The 20,330-nt window shown below is 30.5% G+C and overlaps 3 protein-coding genes across 4 annotated transcripts; 2 read left to right on the top strand and 1 right to left on the bottom strand.

Annotated features, from left to right (window-relative positions):
* Nucleotides 1-275: 275 nt before the first annotated feature.
* LOC115888319 (dnaJ homolog dnj-5) lies at nt 276-3,192 on the top strand. The gene is made up of 6 exons (XM_030908005.1): nt 276-1,622; nt 1,678-1,804; nt 1,861-2,091; nt 2,147-2,358; nt 2,414-2,617; nt 2,694-3,192. The coding sequence occupies exons 1-6, from the start codon at nt 386-388 to the stop codon at nt 2,990-2,992; spliced, it is 2,310 nt and encodes a 769-aa protein (XP_030763865.1). The 5' UTR covers nt 276-385; the 3' UTR covers nt 2,993-3,192.
* LOC115888320 (DNA polymerase epsilon subunit 4) lies at nt 3,180-3,763 on the bottom strand. The gene is made up of 2 exons (XM_030908006.1): nt 3,444-3,763; nt 3,180-3,390 (listed from the first exon to the last, which is right to left on the bottom strand). Exons 1-2 carry the CDS (start codon nt 3,693-3,695, stop codon nt 3,250-3,252), a joined length of 393 nt encoding a protein of 130 aa, XP_030763866.1. The 5' UTR covers nt 3,696-3,763; the 3' UTR covers nt 3,180-3,249.
* Nucleotides 3,764-4,111: 348 nt separating this feature from the next.
* LOC115888324 (RNA polymerase II-associated protein 1) lies at nt 4,112-19,645 on the top strand. Of its 2 annotated transcripts, none has more exons than XM_030908010.1 (18): nt 4,112-4,312; nt 4,366-4,571; nt 4,637-4,856; nt 4,915-5,083; nt 5,138-5,362; nt 6,339-6,470; nt 6,520-6,891; nt 6,947-7,113; nt 7,163-7,271; nt 7,367-7,507; nt 9,018-9,231; nt 9,298-9,437; nt 13,212-13,389; nt 13,451-13,716; nt 13,821-13,947; nt 16,097-16,469; nt 19,120-19,307; nt 19,390-19,645. In XM_030908010.1, exons 1-18 carry the CDS (start codon nt 4,186-4,188, stop codon nt 19,606-19,608), a joined length of 3,573 nt encoding a protein of 1,190 aa, XP_030763870.1. In that variant the 5' UTR covers nt 4,112-4,185; the 3' UTR covers nt 19,609-19,645. The 2 variants fall into 2 exon arrangements, with proteins under 2 accessions (XP_030763870.1, XP_030763871.1); XM_030908011.1 differs by having other exon boundaries at nt 4,135-4,312; nt 4,369-4,571.
* Nucleotides 19,646-20,330: the final 685 nt, after the last annotated feature.

The raw sequence follows: 20,330 nt of genomic DNA, 5'->3' as shown, positions 1-20,330 counted from the left end.
CTATCATTTAGTATTCTAAGTTGCTCTACCTGACGGGATATATAACAACATATAGTTTAATAGTATTCTGTAAATAAAATGCGTAATCTATCTTTCCATTTTATATCAGCATTAAATCAACATTTGTTTTTATTTTTTGCATTTGAATCAGCGTTATCATAATACAATTAAACATAGAGAATGCAATTAATGAAACTTTATCCCGGTTTTATGTTTATTTCAAATTTTAGGATTTCGACATACTCAATTGTACTCCGCTGTCATTTTCATCCACGTTTGACGTAACCGACGTAATTTGACAATGGAAAGAAAAACACGAATTCTGCACATTTGTTAAGAAAGTCTTCAAGTTGTGCCAAAATATTAGTTTCCAAACAATACGATTATGTCGGAGGGAAATAGGATATCTCCTTCCAGTGACCCTGTCGATAAAATAATCAGTTTCATGGCATCGGACATGCAAAATAGCGATGGCCAATATATTCCTCTTGGATATCCAGCCCAAACAAACGCTTCAGAACAGATGACTTGGACTGCTCACAATTCTCCAGGATCCTATTTGAATTACGGATTACATTATCCAGACCCTCATCTAGATCAACCTCCCAGAGAACAGCTTACCAATTTTATACACCAAGAAGCCAGTTCAGTGTTTGATAATTTCCAAAAGAACGTTCATATACCTGAATATAATAATTATAATCTTAGGTCAAACAGTGCTCCACAAGCTATGTATAACTACTCACCAAACATGCCAGAAAATATTTTACATAACCCCATAAACCATAGTGTTCAACCATCACAGATTTTTGAAAATCTTGTTGGAAACTGGGCAGTACCAAATAATGCCGGAACATACACACCATTTGGTAACACAGATACTTTTAAGCCAAGCTTATTTGATTTCCAATCCCAAAACGGTGAATCTGGTTATCCAGAACAAAAAAATGATATTAAATATAAGCAGACAGAACCTGTTGATGATAAGTTTAACTTTAACCGAGATACAAACAAAAAAAGGCCTCTAGCTGAGGTGAAACCAATGCGTCCTAGCTATTCAGATGTTCTAACTAAACCAGTTCCTTCCACAAGTAATACAAAGCCACTCAAACCAGAGTCAAAGGATGTTAAATTCAAAAAGGAATCCAGGAAGAATGGCAAAACTGACAAATCACAAAAGGTTGGGAACTTGTTGAACCGTTGCAACACTAATAATGATATACGTGATATTCCAATGGATAGAACATTTCCTAATAGTAAAGTTGAGAAAAAAACAATCAAAACAAATCAGTTGAATAGAAAATGGGCATCCCTAGACAATATCTCTGAGCCAAACCTGATCAAAACTGAAGAATCAAAGAAGATTAAAAGACCAGAAGAGAATAGCATGAACAACAAACCAGTAAAACCAACCAAGAACAAAGTTAACAAAAGTATAAACAGTATGTCGGATGAAGCAACTGATACAAGTACTAAAGCTGAGGCAGCAAATATATTGAAAAGTACTTTGAAGAAGAATAAGAACAGGCAGAAGCAGAATGATAGTTTTGCAAATGGAAATGATAGGCCTTCATCTAAAAGAAATCAGAGAGCAAAGAAAAAAGATTCACAGCGTCTTTCAGGTAACATTACTTTTATGAAAATTTTGCAATCTGATTTATAAATATTTTATTATAGGAATTATTGGACAACATATTAAGGTATACACTAAGAGATGGTGGGATGTTTTTACTGTGTTCATTTTGTGGCTCTATCATTTAATTTATGACATCTTCAGTTTGAGCATACATTTAGGCAGAGATTTGTAAGTTTTTTTATAATAATTTATTGAAAGGATATAATATTACTCTAATATTTTAGTGCAATCAACTTATGGAAAGGTTTAGTGGATTGTTGGCATTCGTTTACAAGTACTGGAGAGGCAATCTTAAAAAGGTGGCGTTTGTCGGCTTGGATATGGCAAAAATTCGAGGATAGGTTTAAAGGCCGCAAAAAGAAAAAGTCAGCTGAAGAAGAAACCAATAGTTTCCTACAAAACGGACTCGAAACTAACATCAATATGCCTACAACTGGTGAAGAAGCAATGAAAAGGTTTTTACCTTATCTTTACTTTTAAGTATTTTCTATATTTTGTGTAAATTTTTAGGTTGCTAGCTTGTAAAGGAAAAGATCCATATAGTATATTGGGTGTTACACCAAAATGCACAGATGATGACATAAAAAAATACTATAAAAGACAGGCTGTGTTAGTTCATCCCGATAAAAATAATCAACCAGGTGCTGAGGAGGCTTTTAAAATCCTGGTTCATGCCTTCGAAATGATAGGAACATCAGAACGAAGAGCGGCATATGACAGAGGTAAAAAACTTAATATTACTTTCCATTTGAGATTCTTTAATTTTTATTTATATAGGAGTGGCAGAGTCAGCATTTGTAGTACAAAATTTCAGCCAAATGGCTGAATTACTCCAGAAACTCCAGCAAAAAATGGAGATGAATGCAAACACTATAAGATGCAGTGCTTGTGGGGAAAGGCATAAAAGAATTAAAGTGGATAGGCCGTGTTATGCAGCAAGGAATTGTCATATGTGTAAAATTCATCATGCTGCTAGAGAAGGTAGTATTTTCGTTTCAAAGGCTACTATGACACTTTTTTTAAACCGAAATTATTTTATACTGAACATTTTTTGTAGGTGATATTTGGGCAGAAGCCAGATGCTTTGGCTTTTTGTGGCATTACTATGCTTGTATGGAAGGGTCAGTATATGACATAACCGATTGGGCGGGCTGTCAAAAAGACACATTAAAACATCTGAAGCCTGATTCACATCATGTTCAGTACAGGATAGCCCTCGGCAAACAGAATAATCAACCGAGAAGGAACAGCTCGTCTCCGAGAATGGACAAGCCTGATTTAGAGAATTTATTGAATTCACTATATGGGAACAGTGAAAATGGGACAACCAAAAGAAAAACCAAGAACAGAAAATAGTTTTTGATTTATTTTCGAAAGATGTTTTATTGGTTTAAATTAAATTGTGGATCTTTATAGTGAATTCATACACTAAGTGATAAGTGTTTTAATTTTTTCAGTTTGACGCTTAATTTATATTCTTTAATGTGCTGCGCTATTACTTTTTTTCGACTGTATGATTTATGTATTAAACAAACTAAAAAGGCTATTAACAAAAATGAGTTTTATTTTTAGTCTTACAGTAAAAATAATTATTGTACCTAAACATTTTTATCTTACTCTAAAGCACCATCTAAGAAACAGAGTTGAGGTATACTTTCTACAGTTGCATCGACATCCTTTTTCATAATTGTTTTCCGTTTATTACCCGTTAGTTGTTTGTTGGTTTCTTTAGTTAAAAATTCGATAAACATTTCCTGAACGAATTGAAAATAAGTTATGTGTATAAAAGTATATTTAGATATATTACCGTGGCTTTTGTAACTAGAAACACTGCATCTTGTTGGACAATTACACAGTCCGGGTCCATTTTCATTATATGTTTAATCTTTGCAAAGGGAAGTTTTACGTATTTCACAGGTTTACTAACAGCTGTATTTTCCTTTTTATTATTTGACGAATCTGACGATTCAGTAAGAGTAGCTGGCGTTTCTGATTCATTCTCCGTAATTCCACCTTCTTGTTCTAAAATATCTATTGAAATTTCTGGCAATTCACTCATTTTATTTATTTTGATTTCCTATTTTGCTGTCTTTGGCTGTCTTCCTAAAATCTAACCTAATTTTTTGAATAGCGGGAAAATTTTAAATGTCAATCATCTGTTTCCAGAAATAAGGCATTGCCAATTCTCGAAAATTTTACTTAAATACAGGAATCATAAATTTCTCTTTTTTTTGTGGTTTTAAATTTTCATGAAAATTCATTAATTCCTTATTAATAATAATAAATTATTTTAGGATTTATACATAGAAAAATAAAGCTATATATTGTTAGATAAAAATCGATTTTAAGTATAGGAGTTTTAAATATTGATATTCATACTGAATTAAAAAATGTAGGATGGAAAACTGACAACATTATACCTATTGAAATATTTTAGAACTGATTTGACGTTTTAAATATTTTAAGGTTAGTTTAAAAAATCATTTAAAAACAAAACAAATTTTGATTTTTTCACTATTTTCTATATTTCTAATTTATATCATAATAACATGCTTAAAAGACCGACTCCTTTTGATAATGAAGATGAAATTTTACGACAACAGGATGAATTTTTTAAACAATCAGCTGAAAATAAAATAAAACCTGCAGCTGTAGTAGCAAACAGCAATGAAAAAGGTAAATATATTTTAAATAAAAGCTACTTTAAACTAAATTTAAACATTTTAAAATAGAAAAGAAAGAAATTAAACAAGGAGAAATTAAAACAGATCAAAACTATGCAGAAGATAATGTACAAAATCAGATTGCTAATACATTTGAAGCTATACCAACAGACATGAAAATAAACCAAGTTATTGAAAAGCAGGAACAAACCAAAAGACAGCCTGTTTTTAATTTTGATAGTCGTGGTTTTCCTAAGGCTGTTCGAAGAGATGTTAGTATTAATTATTATAAACTGTGTTTTAACAGTTGGTTTCTAAAACATGAAAATATTTGTAGCCAAATATTAAGCCAACAAGAGTTAGTATATTTGCACAGCATATTAAGAGACTAAAACGTGAATCAAATGATAATCAGAGTGAGTCATGTAATATGGATATCAGTGAGACATCTTTAGTGGTTAAGGAAAAAAATCAAAGTGATACAGTAGGAGCTATTAAGTTTAGTAACAGTAAAAGTATCTGTAATGAGAAGGAACTAGTTATCTCAAAATTTAGAGGTACCTATAAGGAAGTTTTTTATAGTTATGCTTTAAAAACTTAGTAATTTTCTGTTAGAGGCATCAATTCAAAACTCAAATATCCTTACTTCCGCTGATAAGAAATCAATACACGATGAAAACATTAATAAACTTAAATCAATGACCGAAGAAGAAATATTATCTGAAAGAGAAAGGCTTCTTTCATCTTTGGATCCAGCTCTAATTCAATACTTAAGATCTAGAAAGTGAATTTCCTAAAATATAAAAATATTTCTGTTTACCTATATTTGAAATTTTAGAACAACTAAACCTGAAGAAAATGAAAGTCGTAATCCAACCATACAAACTCAGAATGCTGCGGCTGAATCGATAGATCTAGATGAATTAGAAGCGCCCAAAGAAATGCTGTCAAAACCTGAATCTGCAGGTTGGATCAATTTTAATAGGTTTGAAGCCAGTAAGTTGGCATGGATGAAAAATATAACTGTGCCAGATTTAAAGAAAACGTCTGGGTTTGAAGCAAGGTAATTTAAGGAACATTACAAAAAACATTCTTTAAATATGTGTCTTACATTTTTGCTTTTTTGTATATTTTTTTTCTTTTCCTTTCTTAATTTTGTTTTTACTTTTTTGTTTTGTTTTTCTTTTTTAATTTAATTTCCTGTTTTTATTTCTTTTACTTTATTTATGTTTTACTTTCTTTTCAACTGATTATCGATTTTTTTACTTTTTTTATTTTTGCTTTTTATTTTTTTTTAATTCTTTTTTGTGTGTTTCGTATTTACTTGTCTTTTCTTTTAATATAAATTAAATAATATTTTTTTTAGATTTTTTATTTTTTCGTTTTTTTTTATTTTTGACTTTATTTTGTTTTTTTTTCTTTTCTTAATTTTTCTACTTTTTAGCGTTCGTCAACGTTGATTCATATTCTTAATTTAATTTCCTGTTTTTATTTCTTTTACTTTATTTATGTTTTACTTTCTTTTCAACTGATTATCGATTTTTATATACTTTTTTTTACTTTTTTTGCTTTCTATTTTTTTTTAATTCTTTTTTGTGTGTTTCGTATTTACTTGTCTTTTCTTTTAATATAAATTAAATAATATTTTTTTTAGATTTTTTATTTTCTCGTTTTTTTTATTTTTGACTTTATTTTGTTTTTTTTTTCTTTTTTACTTAATTTTTCTACTTTTTTAGCGTTCGTCAACGTTGATTCATATTCTTCGGGTTAGGACTAATGTTAGTGTTAGGGCTAATATCGGAAACATGAACCTAACATTACTTTCTTTACAACTGATTATATTTATATTATATACTATTTTTTTACTTTCCTTATCTTTTTCTTTTTTTAATTTTTTTTGTGTTTCATTTTTAGTTGCCTTTTCTTTAAAAAAAATTTCAACTTTTTTTATTTTTCCTTTTTTATTTATGTTTTATTTTTTTACTTCCTTTTTATTATTTTTTGTTTTTTTCTTTTCATATAGTAAACATATTTTTTAGATTTGACTTTGATGGATACTTATTGCCATACAGTGTGGCACAAATTGATGAATCAAACAGACATTTATATCATCATGGCGATGAACCAGATAGACCTGGTTACACTCTACAGGAACTGTTATTACTTACAAGGTAAAATACCACAATAATGCAGGTAAAAAATTATTCAATAAAATTTCAGATCCAATGTTGTCCAACAAAAAGTTATAGCCCTGAATACCTTGGCTAATATTCTCTCATTAGATCAAACTGGAATATATGATTCAGTCATTGACATCCCAATAGAACAGGTATTTTTTGTCATAAGATTTTGTTTAGATGACAACACTCCTTCAGTATTAAATTCGGCTATAAAAGCTTTAAGAAATTTGGTTTATTATCAAATAGATGACACTTGTTTGGATAATTTGATGAGTTTTGGAGTTGGGTTGGTTCAACCAATATTGGCCGTTGATGAGACCAAGGAAGATGATAATACTGTGAATGATCAACAGTTGGCTGAAACGAACGTTATAAAATGTCTAATAAGAACAGATATTCTTATTAGGATAAGGTAGAATAATATTTGAAATTTTGTGATTTATTTTATGTAATTTTTTATCATATAGGTATATAATTAATATAGTGAAGCCTCCTCTGGAAACTATACTTTATTGTATAGACATTCTCACTAGAATGGCGAGAGATTCTGAATTTATCATCAATAAGATTTTACATTGTGATGGATTGTTGCAAAATTTGACCAACTATTTTTTACCACATCTGTCAGAAATTAGTAAGATACTTGTTGATTAATGATCTTGAGTTTCATGAAGATATTTTAGGTGTAAATAACGAAAATCCAGGTTATAATATGCCATTACCACAAACGATCAAGTTAATTAGAATTCTGTCATCGAGAAGTAGAACATTAGCTGATATTATTTTAAAAAGGTATAAAAAAAATATTTAAAAAATTTTAAAATGTGTTGTAAATTTTTTAATAATGTCATTAAGGTTTATATAATTATTATTTTCTCTAATTTTAGATATGGTACTTTAGAAATAATAACTTCATATTTATATGAGGAATATTTTTCTCAAAACGCCAATGGTATGAAGTTGCAAGTGGAATGTTTCCATTATTGGACACTTCTTTTGCACTATGGTTTAGCAAGTGATGCATTTAGGTAAGTGTTATTATTTATTTTTTGCTTCTTGCATATCATTCACTTTACTTCAATACAAATTATTTATACAAGTGGCTCATCGAAAACGATCATCCCCCAACTTTTTTCAAATGGGAAGGGGGGTCAAGTGGCGCCGCAATGAAAAGAGCTTTCTATTCTCTATATTTCCCCGCTTCGTTTTTGAAAATTGGTCGAGTCATTGAGACCATATGAAGGATTGAAATTTGAAAAGTTTATTTAAACATTTATCAGAGTAAATGATAAGGATCGAATGCAAAGGGCCTTGAAGATTGTGGAATTATGGGTGACACGGGAGGGACTAAATATTAGTCCTACAAAGACCGTAATAATCCCCTTCACCAAGCGCAGAATACTTGAGGGACTAGGCCCTCTAAGACTCTGCGGTGATGAGATTCCTCTCTCGGGGGAGGTCAAGTATCTAGGAATCCCACAATAGAATTTTCAAAAATACCAGCCCACACGTTCAATTTCTGAGGGTTTTGTGTGTGCACCTCGTGAAAAACCCTGGGGTTGCCCAGTACCGACAGTTGTGCCGATTAACTACGCGTTCAAAAAGAAAGTACACTCATCCGAAAAACACACATTAAATAGGAAATTATTATCATTCGCCACTCGTTCACTCATAGTTTCACAAATTTGCAAGCGACGATCAAAATCGTTATTGTTGAGTTCTTGTAGCAAATGAATTTTGTACGGGTGGAATTTGTGTTTTTTTAATATCCTTTGGACACTTGTACGATTCACGCCGGTCTCATTGGCTAATTTTCTTGTATTCAGCGTACTATCCATGGCAACTTGGCCCAATACGAATACCTCCATACCTTCATTTACTACAGGATTTTCCCTCTGCCTCTTTTTATTCATGACGGAACCAGTTTCGCGAAATTTTGCTACTAATTAGCGAACAATTTTGCCATAAAGGTGTTTGCCAGGATGGCATTCATTGAATATCTGCGCAACCCGATACATTCCTTATTTCTAAAATAAAGTTCAATTATTTCCACTTTTTATGCAAGTGAGTACACCATAATTGTTAAAAAGTTTAACGATATTGAGAAGAACTTCAACGCACAAGTCACAGAACAGCTATCTAGCAACTACCGCCCCCGATCGTTCAAACTTGTGGCAAGTGAAAAAATGCGTAAACATCTAGAAATAATAAGAAAAAACAGCAAATTGGTCGAAGGAATTCATATTTTCTCAATGACTCGACCGATTTTCAAAAACGAAACAGGAAAGTATAGAGAATTGAAAGCCCTTTTCATTGCGGTACCACTTGACCCCCCTTCCCATTTGAAAAAAAATGGGGGATGACACCCCCGCTTAGAGGGTTGAAGATTTTGCAATCATTTTTGGGACAAAAGTTGTCCCCCTCACAAACAAAATTGACGTGTTTTTGAATTTTCTGAAAAAAAAATTACCCTGGCCGTTATGCCTTGCGGAACGTTTTCGATGGGCCACCCTGTATTTTATGAAAATTTTTTTTTAGACAACATGAACATTTATTTTTAAAATATTTGGACTACCATTTTAAAAATACAGACAATATTTTATCAACAACATTGATCAGACAAAATCACGTATCAGCATTGCTTCTCCTAATTTCCAAAGCTGTAGAAAAAGAACATAATTTATTTTCAAATATTATTTCTGAATGTTTCTTGAAGTGGATGAACCAATATGGAACATTTGAGCAATTTAAAGTAATGTATAATTATTGTTGTATTTTTTTATATTAAAAATTATGGATTCTGGTTTATTTTATTTAGTGTGGACATTCGCAAATAACGTCCAGTATTCTATATTGTTCAGCAACATACAACAAGAACTATAACCCTATTTACAGCTCGACGTTTCTGGAAACTTTTATTAACTCTAGGGTTTTCGATATATCAACGAAAAATATCATGTAAGTAATTATGGAAATTGTTATAAACTTGGATATAACTTCAAAGTTTATTGTGACGCCCTTCTATAGTTTATAGGTTTCTGGTTTATAATTAGTTTAACATTACATAATAAATAACAGTATAAGAGAAAATGGAGTAGTTCAAATGTACCGGGTGAATAGCTCTAAATTAATAGACTTACAGAAAAAAATATTTATAACTAAAGGGGCTATGAGAAATTGCTGGAAATTATTTTCATGTTTGTAAAACGGCCGCTAGGGGCAACTGCTATGGAAAATAAGAAAATAGATTTTTTACAGAATTTTGCCTAGATAATGGGTACTATAAATAATAGCTTCATAATCTTCAGTAAATTTTGGATTTTCTTTGTTAGAACCATTTTTCCCTATCTGCTAAAATAAAGTGGTGGGGGAAGGTTAGATCTATCCCAAGTAGCAAAATGAAATTCTAAAAGGATTGAATTATTTTATAACAGTCGAATAGCGTTGTCTTAAGGACTGCTTGATTTTATTAAGCGTTTGGTTTCGACCATTCTGTTTTTTAATAAAAGTTGTCATATTAAACTATTTTCTAGTAGTTTTTACAACGTATCCTATAACGCATTAAACGATAATTTCTTTTAGTATGATATAACACTTAATAAGACAATGCTATATGATAACAAACATATTATTTTATTAGACTCTTATACCCACCATGTAAGAGTTCTATAATATTCATATAACTAGTAGTCACAAGATCATATAATAGTTACTTAAACTTGTCTTATTAAAGTTGTATTACGTTGTATGATATAGTATGATGAATATTTTATTGGCGTTAAACAACGGTGCTGTATACAACACTAGTTATATAGCCTTATATGATAAAATTGTGATTAACAAATTAAATTCGCTGTAATATCTGCATTATAAAGCTGGTAATGTATAATATAACCTCATTTTAAATTAAATGGTATACCTAGTTATTTATTTTGTTATGGTTTTTGTTGCAAAAGTAATATCTACATACGAGTATAATCAATCACAGCTATTATGAATTCTGGACAAAGTTGGATTAAAGTTAACAAACGCAGTGGTAGTTATAAAAGAGCATTTAAGAAAAAACTCCTCGAAATTACGGCAAATAATCCCGAGAATTCCCTGGGCCAAAAAATCCAAAATCTTCTCGGGTTGTCTGGCTTCTTCAAAGCATTGTTGCCACGTTGATGTAAAAGTTTTACTGTAATAATGTTTGTATTGTTTTATTGTTGTTTTTCCAAGTCCTTAGGTTGCCGCTCACTCGTCGGTCATGCATGAAATGCATTGCGTGCATGAATCCATGAAAATCTGATCATGTTTGTTAGTTTAAATACCTGCTAATCAAATGAGATTTGGCAACATCTATTTGTCACAAATCTCAATATGTCAAAAATAGTTCTATAGTGCCTGGAAATTCTGCATAATGATAGATATTTATCCTATACCGTTTTATTTTACAACAAAGACTTATTTAAGGGATTCATTTATAATAAAATGGTTGCATTCTAATTCGCCATGTTTAAGGAAGAATTTTTGTATGGCCTATGCCGCCATTATATGAAGCAAAATTAAAAACATCAAAATAAATTGTAACATGTTATTTTTGAGAACTATTTTGTGATAAGATTCCCACATACAGTAATAAACTGTTTAATTAAATTAAAAACAAGAATTTTTGAAAATTTTATTTTATTTTATTGTTTAAATTTATACGTAAACCTTAATCGAAATTAAAGCGCTTTAATTTTTTGCCAAATACATACCTATAATCTACCAGTAAAATTTTCGGCGCAACAAAAATTGTCCCTACTTTTCAAACCCTATTAATGATTTTTTATATTACATAATTGTTGTACCTTTGGGCTCTAGGCGCCATATTCACCTTCGAGTAAAGTCTCCTTTTTAACAATCCACATCCTCTAGATTCATTTTACGACACGCTTAAAATATAATTTGCTCCTAATATTCTTCGGTAAAAAATAAAATACTGTTTTACCTCGCTAAATGATCAAATGTTTTTGTTGTTCTGTCTCTTAGATGTGACCACGTAATACACAATAAAACTAGTTTTATAATGGTTATATAACGCTGTGTAAAATAGTTGCATAAGAGTTGTATACCCTTTTTATAGAACTTCTATACTACTAAACGGTTGTGTAAAAATGGGCCTTTTTGGGTTGTAAAGCTATCATATTACGGTCTTATAGCACGTTATACGAATTGAGGTATCCTATAAAAATGATCATATAGCTGTTTATACAGCCTTTATAAAATAAAATTTGCCACTTGGGATCTTTATATAAATGTTAATAACTCCGGACTGGATGATCAGAATCCAACAAACGAGGCTCGTTTAAAAGAGCGTTTCTTACTCTATATTATACCATAAAAATAATAATAATAATAAGGTTTTGAACGTAGACGCTAGGGGGCGCGTTCTTACAGTTTAACAAACATAGCGCGTTTTTCAAAAAAAATAAATACGAGAGTATATGTAATTTTAGCTGATAGTAAAGAGTAGTAAAAGCTTAAAAAGTTAGCGAAAACCGCATCTTGATATCTTCTTTCAAACCGAAGATATTAGCAAAATTATAATAAATACCAAAAAATAAGCTCTTAATTACCTTATTTTTACAATACGGTATCAATAGCCCTCTTGATTATGCCCATTCTAAGAAAAAATAAGATAGAAACAGTTAGTTTATTTTAAAATCGACGAAATACCAATATACCATAATACCAGATGTATTAATATGTAATAACTAAGATGAGTTGGGGTTGAGTCGTGAAGTTGAATGAGTAGTTGAAGTTGTTGGCATTTTGAAAAAGCAATCAAAAGATAAAAAACGCTGCTAAGACTATCAAAATGTTGATCTAATAACAATTTGACGTTTATACTATTACGTGAAAAGCAGCTTTTTTCCAAAGCCTACCATGACTTCACTGAGTCATCGTTTCTTCTTCACTGTTATTAATATCTTAATTATTAGATATTAATACCTCTGGTATTATGGTATTCTGGTATTTCCGTCGATGTTAAAATAAACTAACTGTTTCTATCTTATTTTTTTGTTGGAATGGGCATAATCAAGAGGGCTACCGATACCGTGCTGTAACAATAAGGTAACTAAGGGCTTATTTTTTGGTATTTATTATAATTTTGCTAATATCTTCAGTTTGAAAGAAGATATCAAGATGCGGTTTTAGCTGACTTTTTAAGGTTTTACTACTCTTTACTATCAGTTAAAATTACATATACTATTGCATTTAATTTTTTTGAAAAAACGCGCAATGTTTGTTAAATTGTAAGACAACGCCTCCTAGCGTCTACGTTCAAAAGCTTATTATTATTGTTTATATGGTACAATATAGAGTAAGAAACGCTCTTTTAAACGAGCCCTCGCTTGTTGGATTCCGATCATCCAGTCCAGAGTTATTAATATTTAAATAAAAACAGATCTAACCTTCCCCCACCACTTTATTTTGGTAGATAGGGGAAAATGGCTCTAACAAAAAATATTCCAAATTTACTGAAGATTATGAAGCTATTACTTGGTGGTGTAAAAACTCCATTTTCTAATTTTTTGTTGCAGTTGCGCCCCCTAGCGGTCGTTCTACAAATTTGAAAATAATTTCCAGCAATTTCTCATAGCCTCTTTAGTAATAAGCATTTTTTCCGCAGCCTCTACGGCTAATACTTTCCGAGATACAACCGAGAGATATTCTTAGTGGGACACCCTGTAATTTTTTTAGAAATGGATCTTTACTTCTCAACAACTACGAAACTCATAAAACAACGGCAAATTTAAAAACGTTAGAAGCAGCTGCCTGGTTTACCATGGACCATATTGTACCAGTTTTACAGTCAAATAGCTGTATACCATTATTATACAATATGTCTTTGTGTATACTCAGTGACAGTTCAGATGAAGTATGTTAATTTAATACCTTTAATTACTTCTTTATATATTTTATTATGGTTCCTTTTTCAGCTTAAAGTAAAGTTCTTACAGCATCCCAATATTCTGGACTATACAAAGAAATTGAAGTCAGCAAAATACTATTTTAATGTCGGCAATTGGTTTACGAGATGTGAAAGTTTTTTCGTGATGAATTTGCTGAAGATAGCTGAAAAAGTTCGCGATCAAGTCGACCCTGCTTTGTATTATGACATTGCTGTCAAATGTTTATGCGTATTTAGCGCTGAACAAAAGAAGGATATGGAGTTTTTGCTTGAGAATATTATCTTTTGTCCAAGGTACTTTCTTTCAATGCTCAGTGTTAGGTCTTAGTAACTTTTGTTAAGCAATATTTATATGGTCACAGAATGTTTTAAATCAGTTTTTTTATGATTTTGCTTAGATTTTACCCAGTTGAAGTAGCTATGATGAACACTACCATTAGCGATAGAAACAACGAATTGGATAAAGCTTGGAGACATCTAAAAGACATTAAAAGTGTATATTCTGAGGTGTTAGGTCTCACCAAGGTGAGTAGATTTATTAAAAATATTTTTATCCAAAATACAATCCACAGCAATAGAGAAAATATATATATTTTTTATCTACTTCACTATTTTTATCCATTGAATATACAGATACAGGTTCATTATTTATTATAGTTAGTTCATTTGTCCCGTTGGCTTCTAATCAATACTCTACTCTGTACATACACGTTATTAATTATGTATGATCAAAAAAAACGGCGCCCAGTTGGCTAGGAAATTACTAACGATGACATTTCCCATATAATTTTACGTATAAAATGACAGCGATTTTTATTTCCAAGCCATCTCTGACGCCGCTTTTTCGATCGTATGGTAGAAATACAGACTTTAAAATATTTTTTTATTGTGAGTAGTTCATTTGTCCCGTTGCCTTCTAAGCGATAACTGATACTGAACTTTACTCCTTAAATACGTCATTAATACCGTATGCTGTATGATCGAAAAAAACGGTGCCCAGTTAGTAACGAAATGACTAACGATGACATTTCTCTTATAATTTTACATATAAAATGATTGCCAAACCATCTCTGACGCCGTTTTTTCGATGGTATGGTAGAAATACAGGCTCTAAAATAATTTGTTATAGTGATCGAGTAGTTCATTTGTCCCATTGCCTTCTAAGCAATAGCTGATACTGAACTTTACTCCTTACATACGTGATTAATACCGTATGATCGAAAAAAACCGGTGCCCAGTTGGCTCCGAAGATGACATTTTCCATATAATTTTACATATAAAATGACAGCGATTTTTATTTCCAAGCCATCTCTGACACCGTTTTTTTTTCTCGATCGAATGGTAGAAATACGGGTTCTAAAATATTTTTTTATAGTGAGTAGTTCGTTTGTCCCATTGCCAAAAAAAACGGTGCCCGGTTGGCTACGAAATGACTAACGATGACATTTCCCATTTAATTTTACATATAAAATGACAGCGAATTTCATTTCCAAGCCATCTCTGAGGCCGTTTTTTCGACCGTATGGTAGAAATACAGACTTTAAAATCATTTGTTATAGTGAGTAGTTCATTTGTCCCATTGCCTTCTAAGCAATAACTGATACTGAACTTTACACCTTAAATACGTCATTAATACCGTATGATCGAAAAAAACCGGTGCCCAGTTGGCTACGAAGATGACATTTCCCATATAATTTTACATATAAAATGACAGCGATTTTTATTTCCAAGCCATCTCTGACACCGTTTTTTTTCGATCGAATGGTAGAAATCCGGGTTCTAAAATATTTTTTTTTAGTGAGTAGTTCGTTTGTCCCATTGCCTTCTAAGCAATAACTGATACTGAACTTTACTCCTTACATACGTCATTAATACCGCTTGATCGAAAAAAAACGGTGCCCAATTGGCTACGAAATGACTAGCAATGACATTTTCCATATAATTTAAATATAAAATGACAGCGATTTTTTTTTATTTCCAAGCCATCTCTGACACCATTTTTTTCGATCGTATGGTAGAAATACAGGCTCTAAAATAATTTCTTATAGTGAGTAGTTCATTTGTCCCATTGCCTTCTAAGTAATAACTGATACTGAACTTTACTCCTTAAATACGTCATTAATATCGTATGATCGAAAAAAAAACATTTCCCATATAATTTTACATATAAAATGACAGCGTTTTTTATTTCCAAGCCGTCTCTGACGGCGTTTTTTCGATGGTATGATAGAAATACAGGCGCTAAAATAATTTATTATAGTGAGTAGTTCATTTGTCCCATTGCCTTCAAAACAATAACTGATACTGAACTTTACTCCGTACATACGTTGTTAATAATACCGTATAATCAAATAAAACGGCACTCAGTTGATTAGGAAATGACGATCGATATTATTCCCAATATAATTTGACTTACAAAATGATAACGATCTTCATCTCCCATCCCTGACGCCGTTTTTCGATCGTATGTTACAAAGACAGGCTTCCAAATTATTTGTTATAGTGAGTAGTTCATTTGTCCCATTGCATCTAAGCAAAAAATCTACCAAACTTTATATATACGTTTCCCCATATAATTTTACTTATAAAATGACGTTTTATAAAAAATTTATGCGTTTCTTTTTAAATCGCAAGGTACTAATTTCTAGTTCTATTGTATACATTTTTTTTGTAGGACATTGTAACTCTTGAAACTACTGTATCGCTAGATATGAGCGTAGGGAATGTTATACCGATGGATTGGATATACACACCCTTAGTTCTCCTTTATTCTACTCAACAAAATCGATCAAAACAAGAAACAAATAATGAAGAAGCCGATTTCTACATTATAATTAATTGTCTACGATGGATTTTGATATATGAAATGTATTTTGAAAGTTTGGCCCAGACCATAAGCCCGACTGAAAAATATGTTAGACTGGGCTGTTTGTTTTTGGGGAGCGACAATTTATTTTTAAACGAAGAGATACAAAATTTGTTAACAAGGATCTATGGGTTTTTGTGTAAATTTGAGAATAAACTCAATTTTGAACAGGAAATATCAGGTAATGCTTATTTATGTCATTCAAAATGAATCAATATTAATTTATTTATTTTTTTAAACATATTGTTACGGATTCCGTGGGTCCACTAATTTAAACTCACGATAAAATACTTAACGAATTTATTTTTCTTCTAAATTTACTATTTACACCCAATTTATACTAATTAAACACACAACTAACTATTTGTAAAATTCCTTCACCAAATTGTCCGATTCACAATTTCCAAACGCGGTATATTCAAACTTCAAACTGTCCCAACTGCCAAACGCTATATACTGCCAACTTTTATATAGCTGTGGATCTTTGGGAAAATTCTATTCTAGAATTCTGTAGTATTTCTTTTACTTTCTGGTGAATTCGCCATTTTTCTTGACACGTTGCGGTTTAGTTTGGTTTGGTTTGAAGCTGAGGAATTCTCCAACAGATGGCGCCACATACACCTTGACAATATATATATATATATATATATATATATATATATATATATATATATATATATATATATATATATATATATATATATATATATATATATATATATATATATATATATATTAAATAATATTACTGTGCTATTTTTGCGTTTACTAAAATAGTTAAAATACTAAAATAGTAGTTATTTTTTAATTTTATTTATTGACGATTGTGTGCATGTGCAGGTGGTCAAAATTTTTCCGAAAAGTTGTGTGGTTTTCCGTAGTCCGATCTTTCAATTATTTAATTTTATATGGTATATGGTCTATTTTTTAATGGGAAATTTTGAGAAGTAGCAATTTTTAAGAGAGATGAGATGAACTTAAATTAATTTTAAAAGTACATATTTGTATTTTAGATGTTTTAATAATATGAATTAGTTGAACTTAATAATCATATTAAAGTAATGTGGTTAAGTAAATGGTTATCGAACTCAAACTATGGGGTGAGAAAATTAAAATGAAAGTTTTACACGTGCCAATTTAAAAAAAAAGTTAACGATGTTTGTATTTTGTTTATGCTAATTCTCTTACATGTAGTTTTTGCGAAGAAATATTTCATTTATTTTTTAAAGTAAATGCCAGTAAAAGTAAATATAATTTTTAAATAGTAATATAAGCACCTAATATAAATAATTTTGATTTTCTAATTTTTATTTATATCTTCCTTCCATTACACTGCATGCTTAGAAAATTAATAAATGTTTATATTTTCATGATTTTAAAATTTGTTGTTAATATAAAAAATTAGTTCTGTAATCATTATTATTTAATAAACCAACGTTGCCAAAAATTTGGAGACTATATTATTTTTAAATAGGATCTAATATAAATAATTTTGACATCTAATTTGTTGTTTATATTTTTGCTACTACTTAAAAAGAAAATATTTATATTAAATGATTTTAAATTTTGTTGTTAATAGGTATAACAAATTATTACTGTTATTATTATTTATTAAACCAGTCTTTGCTAAAAAACATTAAAAATAATTTTCCTACATCCAAAATAACAAAGTATTATTGCAGTGTAACAACAGAATATTAATAAGCAAAAAAAATGCAGAATATATAAAACATACTATCCCTAATTAACTAAAGCTAAATAATAATATTCTTTGCTAATATCAACTAATACCAAAAATATGGCAACAGCACTTGGCCTTTCATAATGTATTTTCTGTGTAAGTACTAGCACCTCAATAAAAAAAAATAATGTGTCCTTATCTATATATCTGACTCCGCAAAAAATCAAAGATGCCGGCTTCTTTCATAGCATTAGCCACCGACCGCTGTCGGGTTTCTCGGAAAAGAAACCTACGTCGCCGGGCGACAACTAAAATTCAGTTAATATTTTATTATAATCGATCCTGACGAATAATGAATTTTATAAATGAATGAATTTTTGCTGCCGAATTACTGCCGAATTACTAGAATACAATATTTCAAGGCAGATGACGGATCTATTCGATAATTTTTATTCGAATAGTTTTCAACGAATGTTTTCTTACTAACTATTGAATTATTCGAATGAATTGCAACTATCGAATGTTTCGATTGTATTCATTCGATAGTTCCCACTACTAATTTAAACTTCAAACTGTCCCAACTGCCAAACGCTATATACTACCAACTTTTATAGAGCTGTGGAGCTTTGGGAAAATTCTATTCTAGAATTCTGTAGTATTTCTTTTACTTTCTGGTGAATTCGCCATTTTTCTTGACACGTTGCGGTTTAGTTTGGTTTGGTTTGAAGCGAGGAATTCTCCGACAGATGGCGCCACATACACCTTGACAAATATACAGATGGCGCCACATACACCTTGACATATATATATATATATATATATATATATATATATATATATATATATATATATATATATATATATATATATATATATATATATATATATATATATATATATATATCTAGTGGCTTATTAAAATTAATTATTTTGTCTTTCAACAACAAAAATAAAATCTATTAGTCATAGAATAGAGTCAGTCTTTTTAGAAACTTCAAAAACCTCAAAAAATAACATTCTATCCACTAATGTTATTTTTCGAAAATAGATTCGTCTGGTAACATCTGGTAGGTCCGATAGACGCTTCAAAGGCCTCTATGACACGTTTTTTTGCGACCATATGATATATTTATCTAAAAAATTCTTTAAGGTTTGACAAACTTCAAAGATTTCTATGTCCAGTTACTAGAACAGTATCAAGCAGTTAGTTACGGCAATAAAGTTTTTGGAAACGTACTATTGTTTCCTTTGGTCAAAAGACACGATATTAAATACAGGAAAACTCTATGGTCTGAATATATGGGTGTTGTGGAAACTTTCAGTGTAACTAAAGATGAAGTAAGTTCTATTTTATTTTTGGTTTTTATTTGATTTAATCACGGAGTAATAAAAAGTCATTTTTTGAAATTATGTATTGTAGGTTTGGATAGATCCAGAAAATTTGATACATCCTCCAGAAAAAGATTCGTCTTTGTGCAAATGTTATGTCAAAGCTCTTCAATCTGGTGCTGTGGCAAAGAGGTCTGTTTTATATTTAGTAGCTGAAACAAGCGCGAAGAATTTCAAAGAAAATTTATCGAAAATCAGAGAAAATAGAAATAATGATTTAAATTCAGATATAAGTAAAATGGAAATTTAATTTTAAGTCTCAATAGATTTCTTTTAATAAAAAAAACTTATTTTTTATTTTATTTATTAGCATTGTGATTTAGACACTAGGTTAATGTCGATACCTTTTTAAACCTCCTAGGTTTTTATCTAGAAGAGAGATTTCGGCAGAGAAAGAAGGCAGATTTTTTAGAAATTTGTTTTCTATTTTATAATTTGGCTTGCCTGAAAAAAAGCCTTTTACCATCCTTTACTATCGATAGTTGCGCCTCGGTGGTACGAAAGTACTACCATTGCACGCAGGCCGCTATCTCCCGTTCGGGACTTAATATCTAACCGACACTTTCCGACAAGTCGGAATTAACTATCTCTACGCTGTGGTTGTCATTTTGTGGATCTGCCCAAGCTCACCTGATGATGGAGTAGGGCTCCGAAACCGGTAGTGAGAGCAGGTTGATTCACATTATGACCAACACAGCGTAGAATTAAATTTCTATATCAGCAGTTAAGTGGCAAGAATCCTTATATAATTTTATTATATACCTATACTGCAAGAAATTTGTTTTCTATTTTATATTAGTTTTATTATATTAGTAGTATTAGTATAATTTATTATTTTAGTAGTATAATTATATTAGTTTCATAAGAAAGCAGCATAGTAATGTGAAAACTGTATCTTTGTACCTCTATTCATAACCGAGAAACCCTGTAAAACACACGAAAATGGGACATCCTGTACAGTAACTGCTTACA

The sequence above is a fragment of the Sitophilus oryzae genome, unplaced genomic scaffold (genome assembly GCF_002938485.1).
Source record: "Sitophilus oryzae breed Bouriz unplaced genomic scaffold, Soryzae_2.0 scaffold_732_pilon_pilon, whole genome shotgun sequence".
In the NCBI taxonomy this organism is placed as follows: Eukaryota; Metazoa; Arthropoda; class Insecta; order Coleoptera; family Curculionidae; genus Sitophilus; species Sitophilus oryzae.
This window is presented reverse-complemented; position numbering and strand designations above follow the sequence as displayed.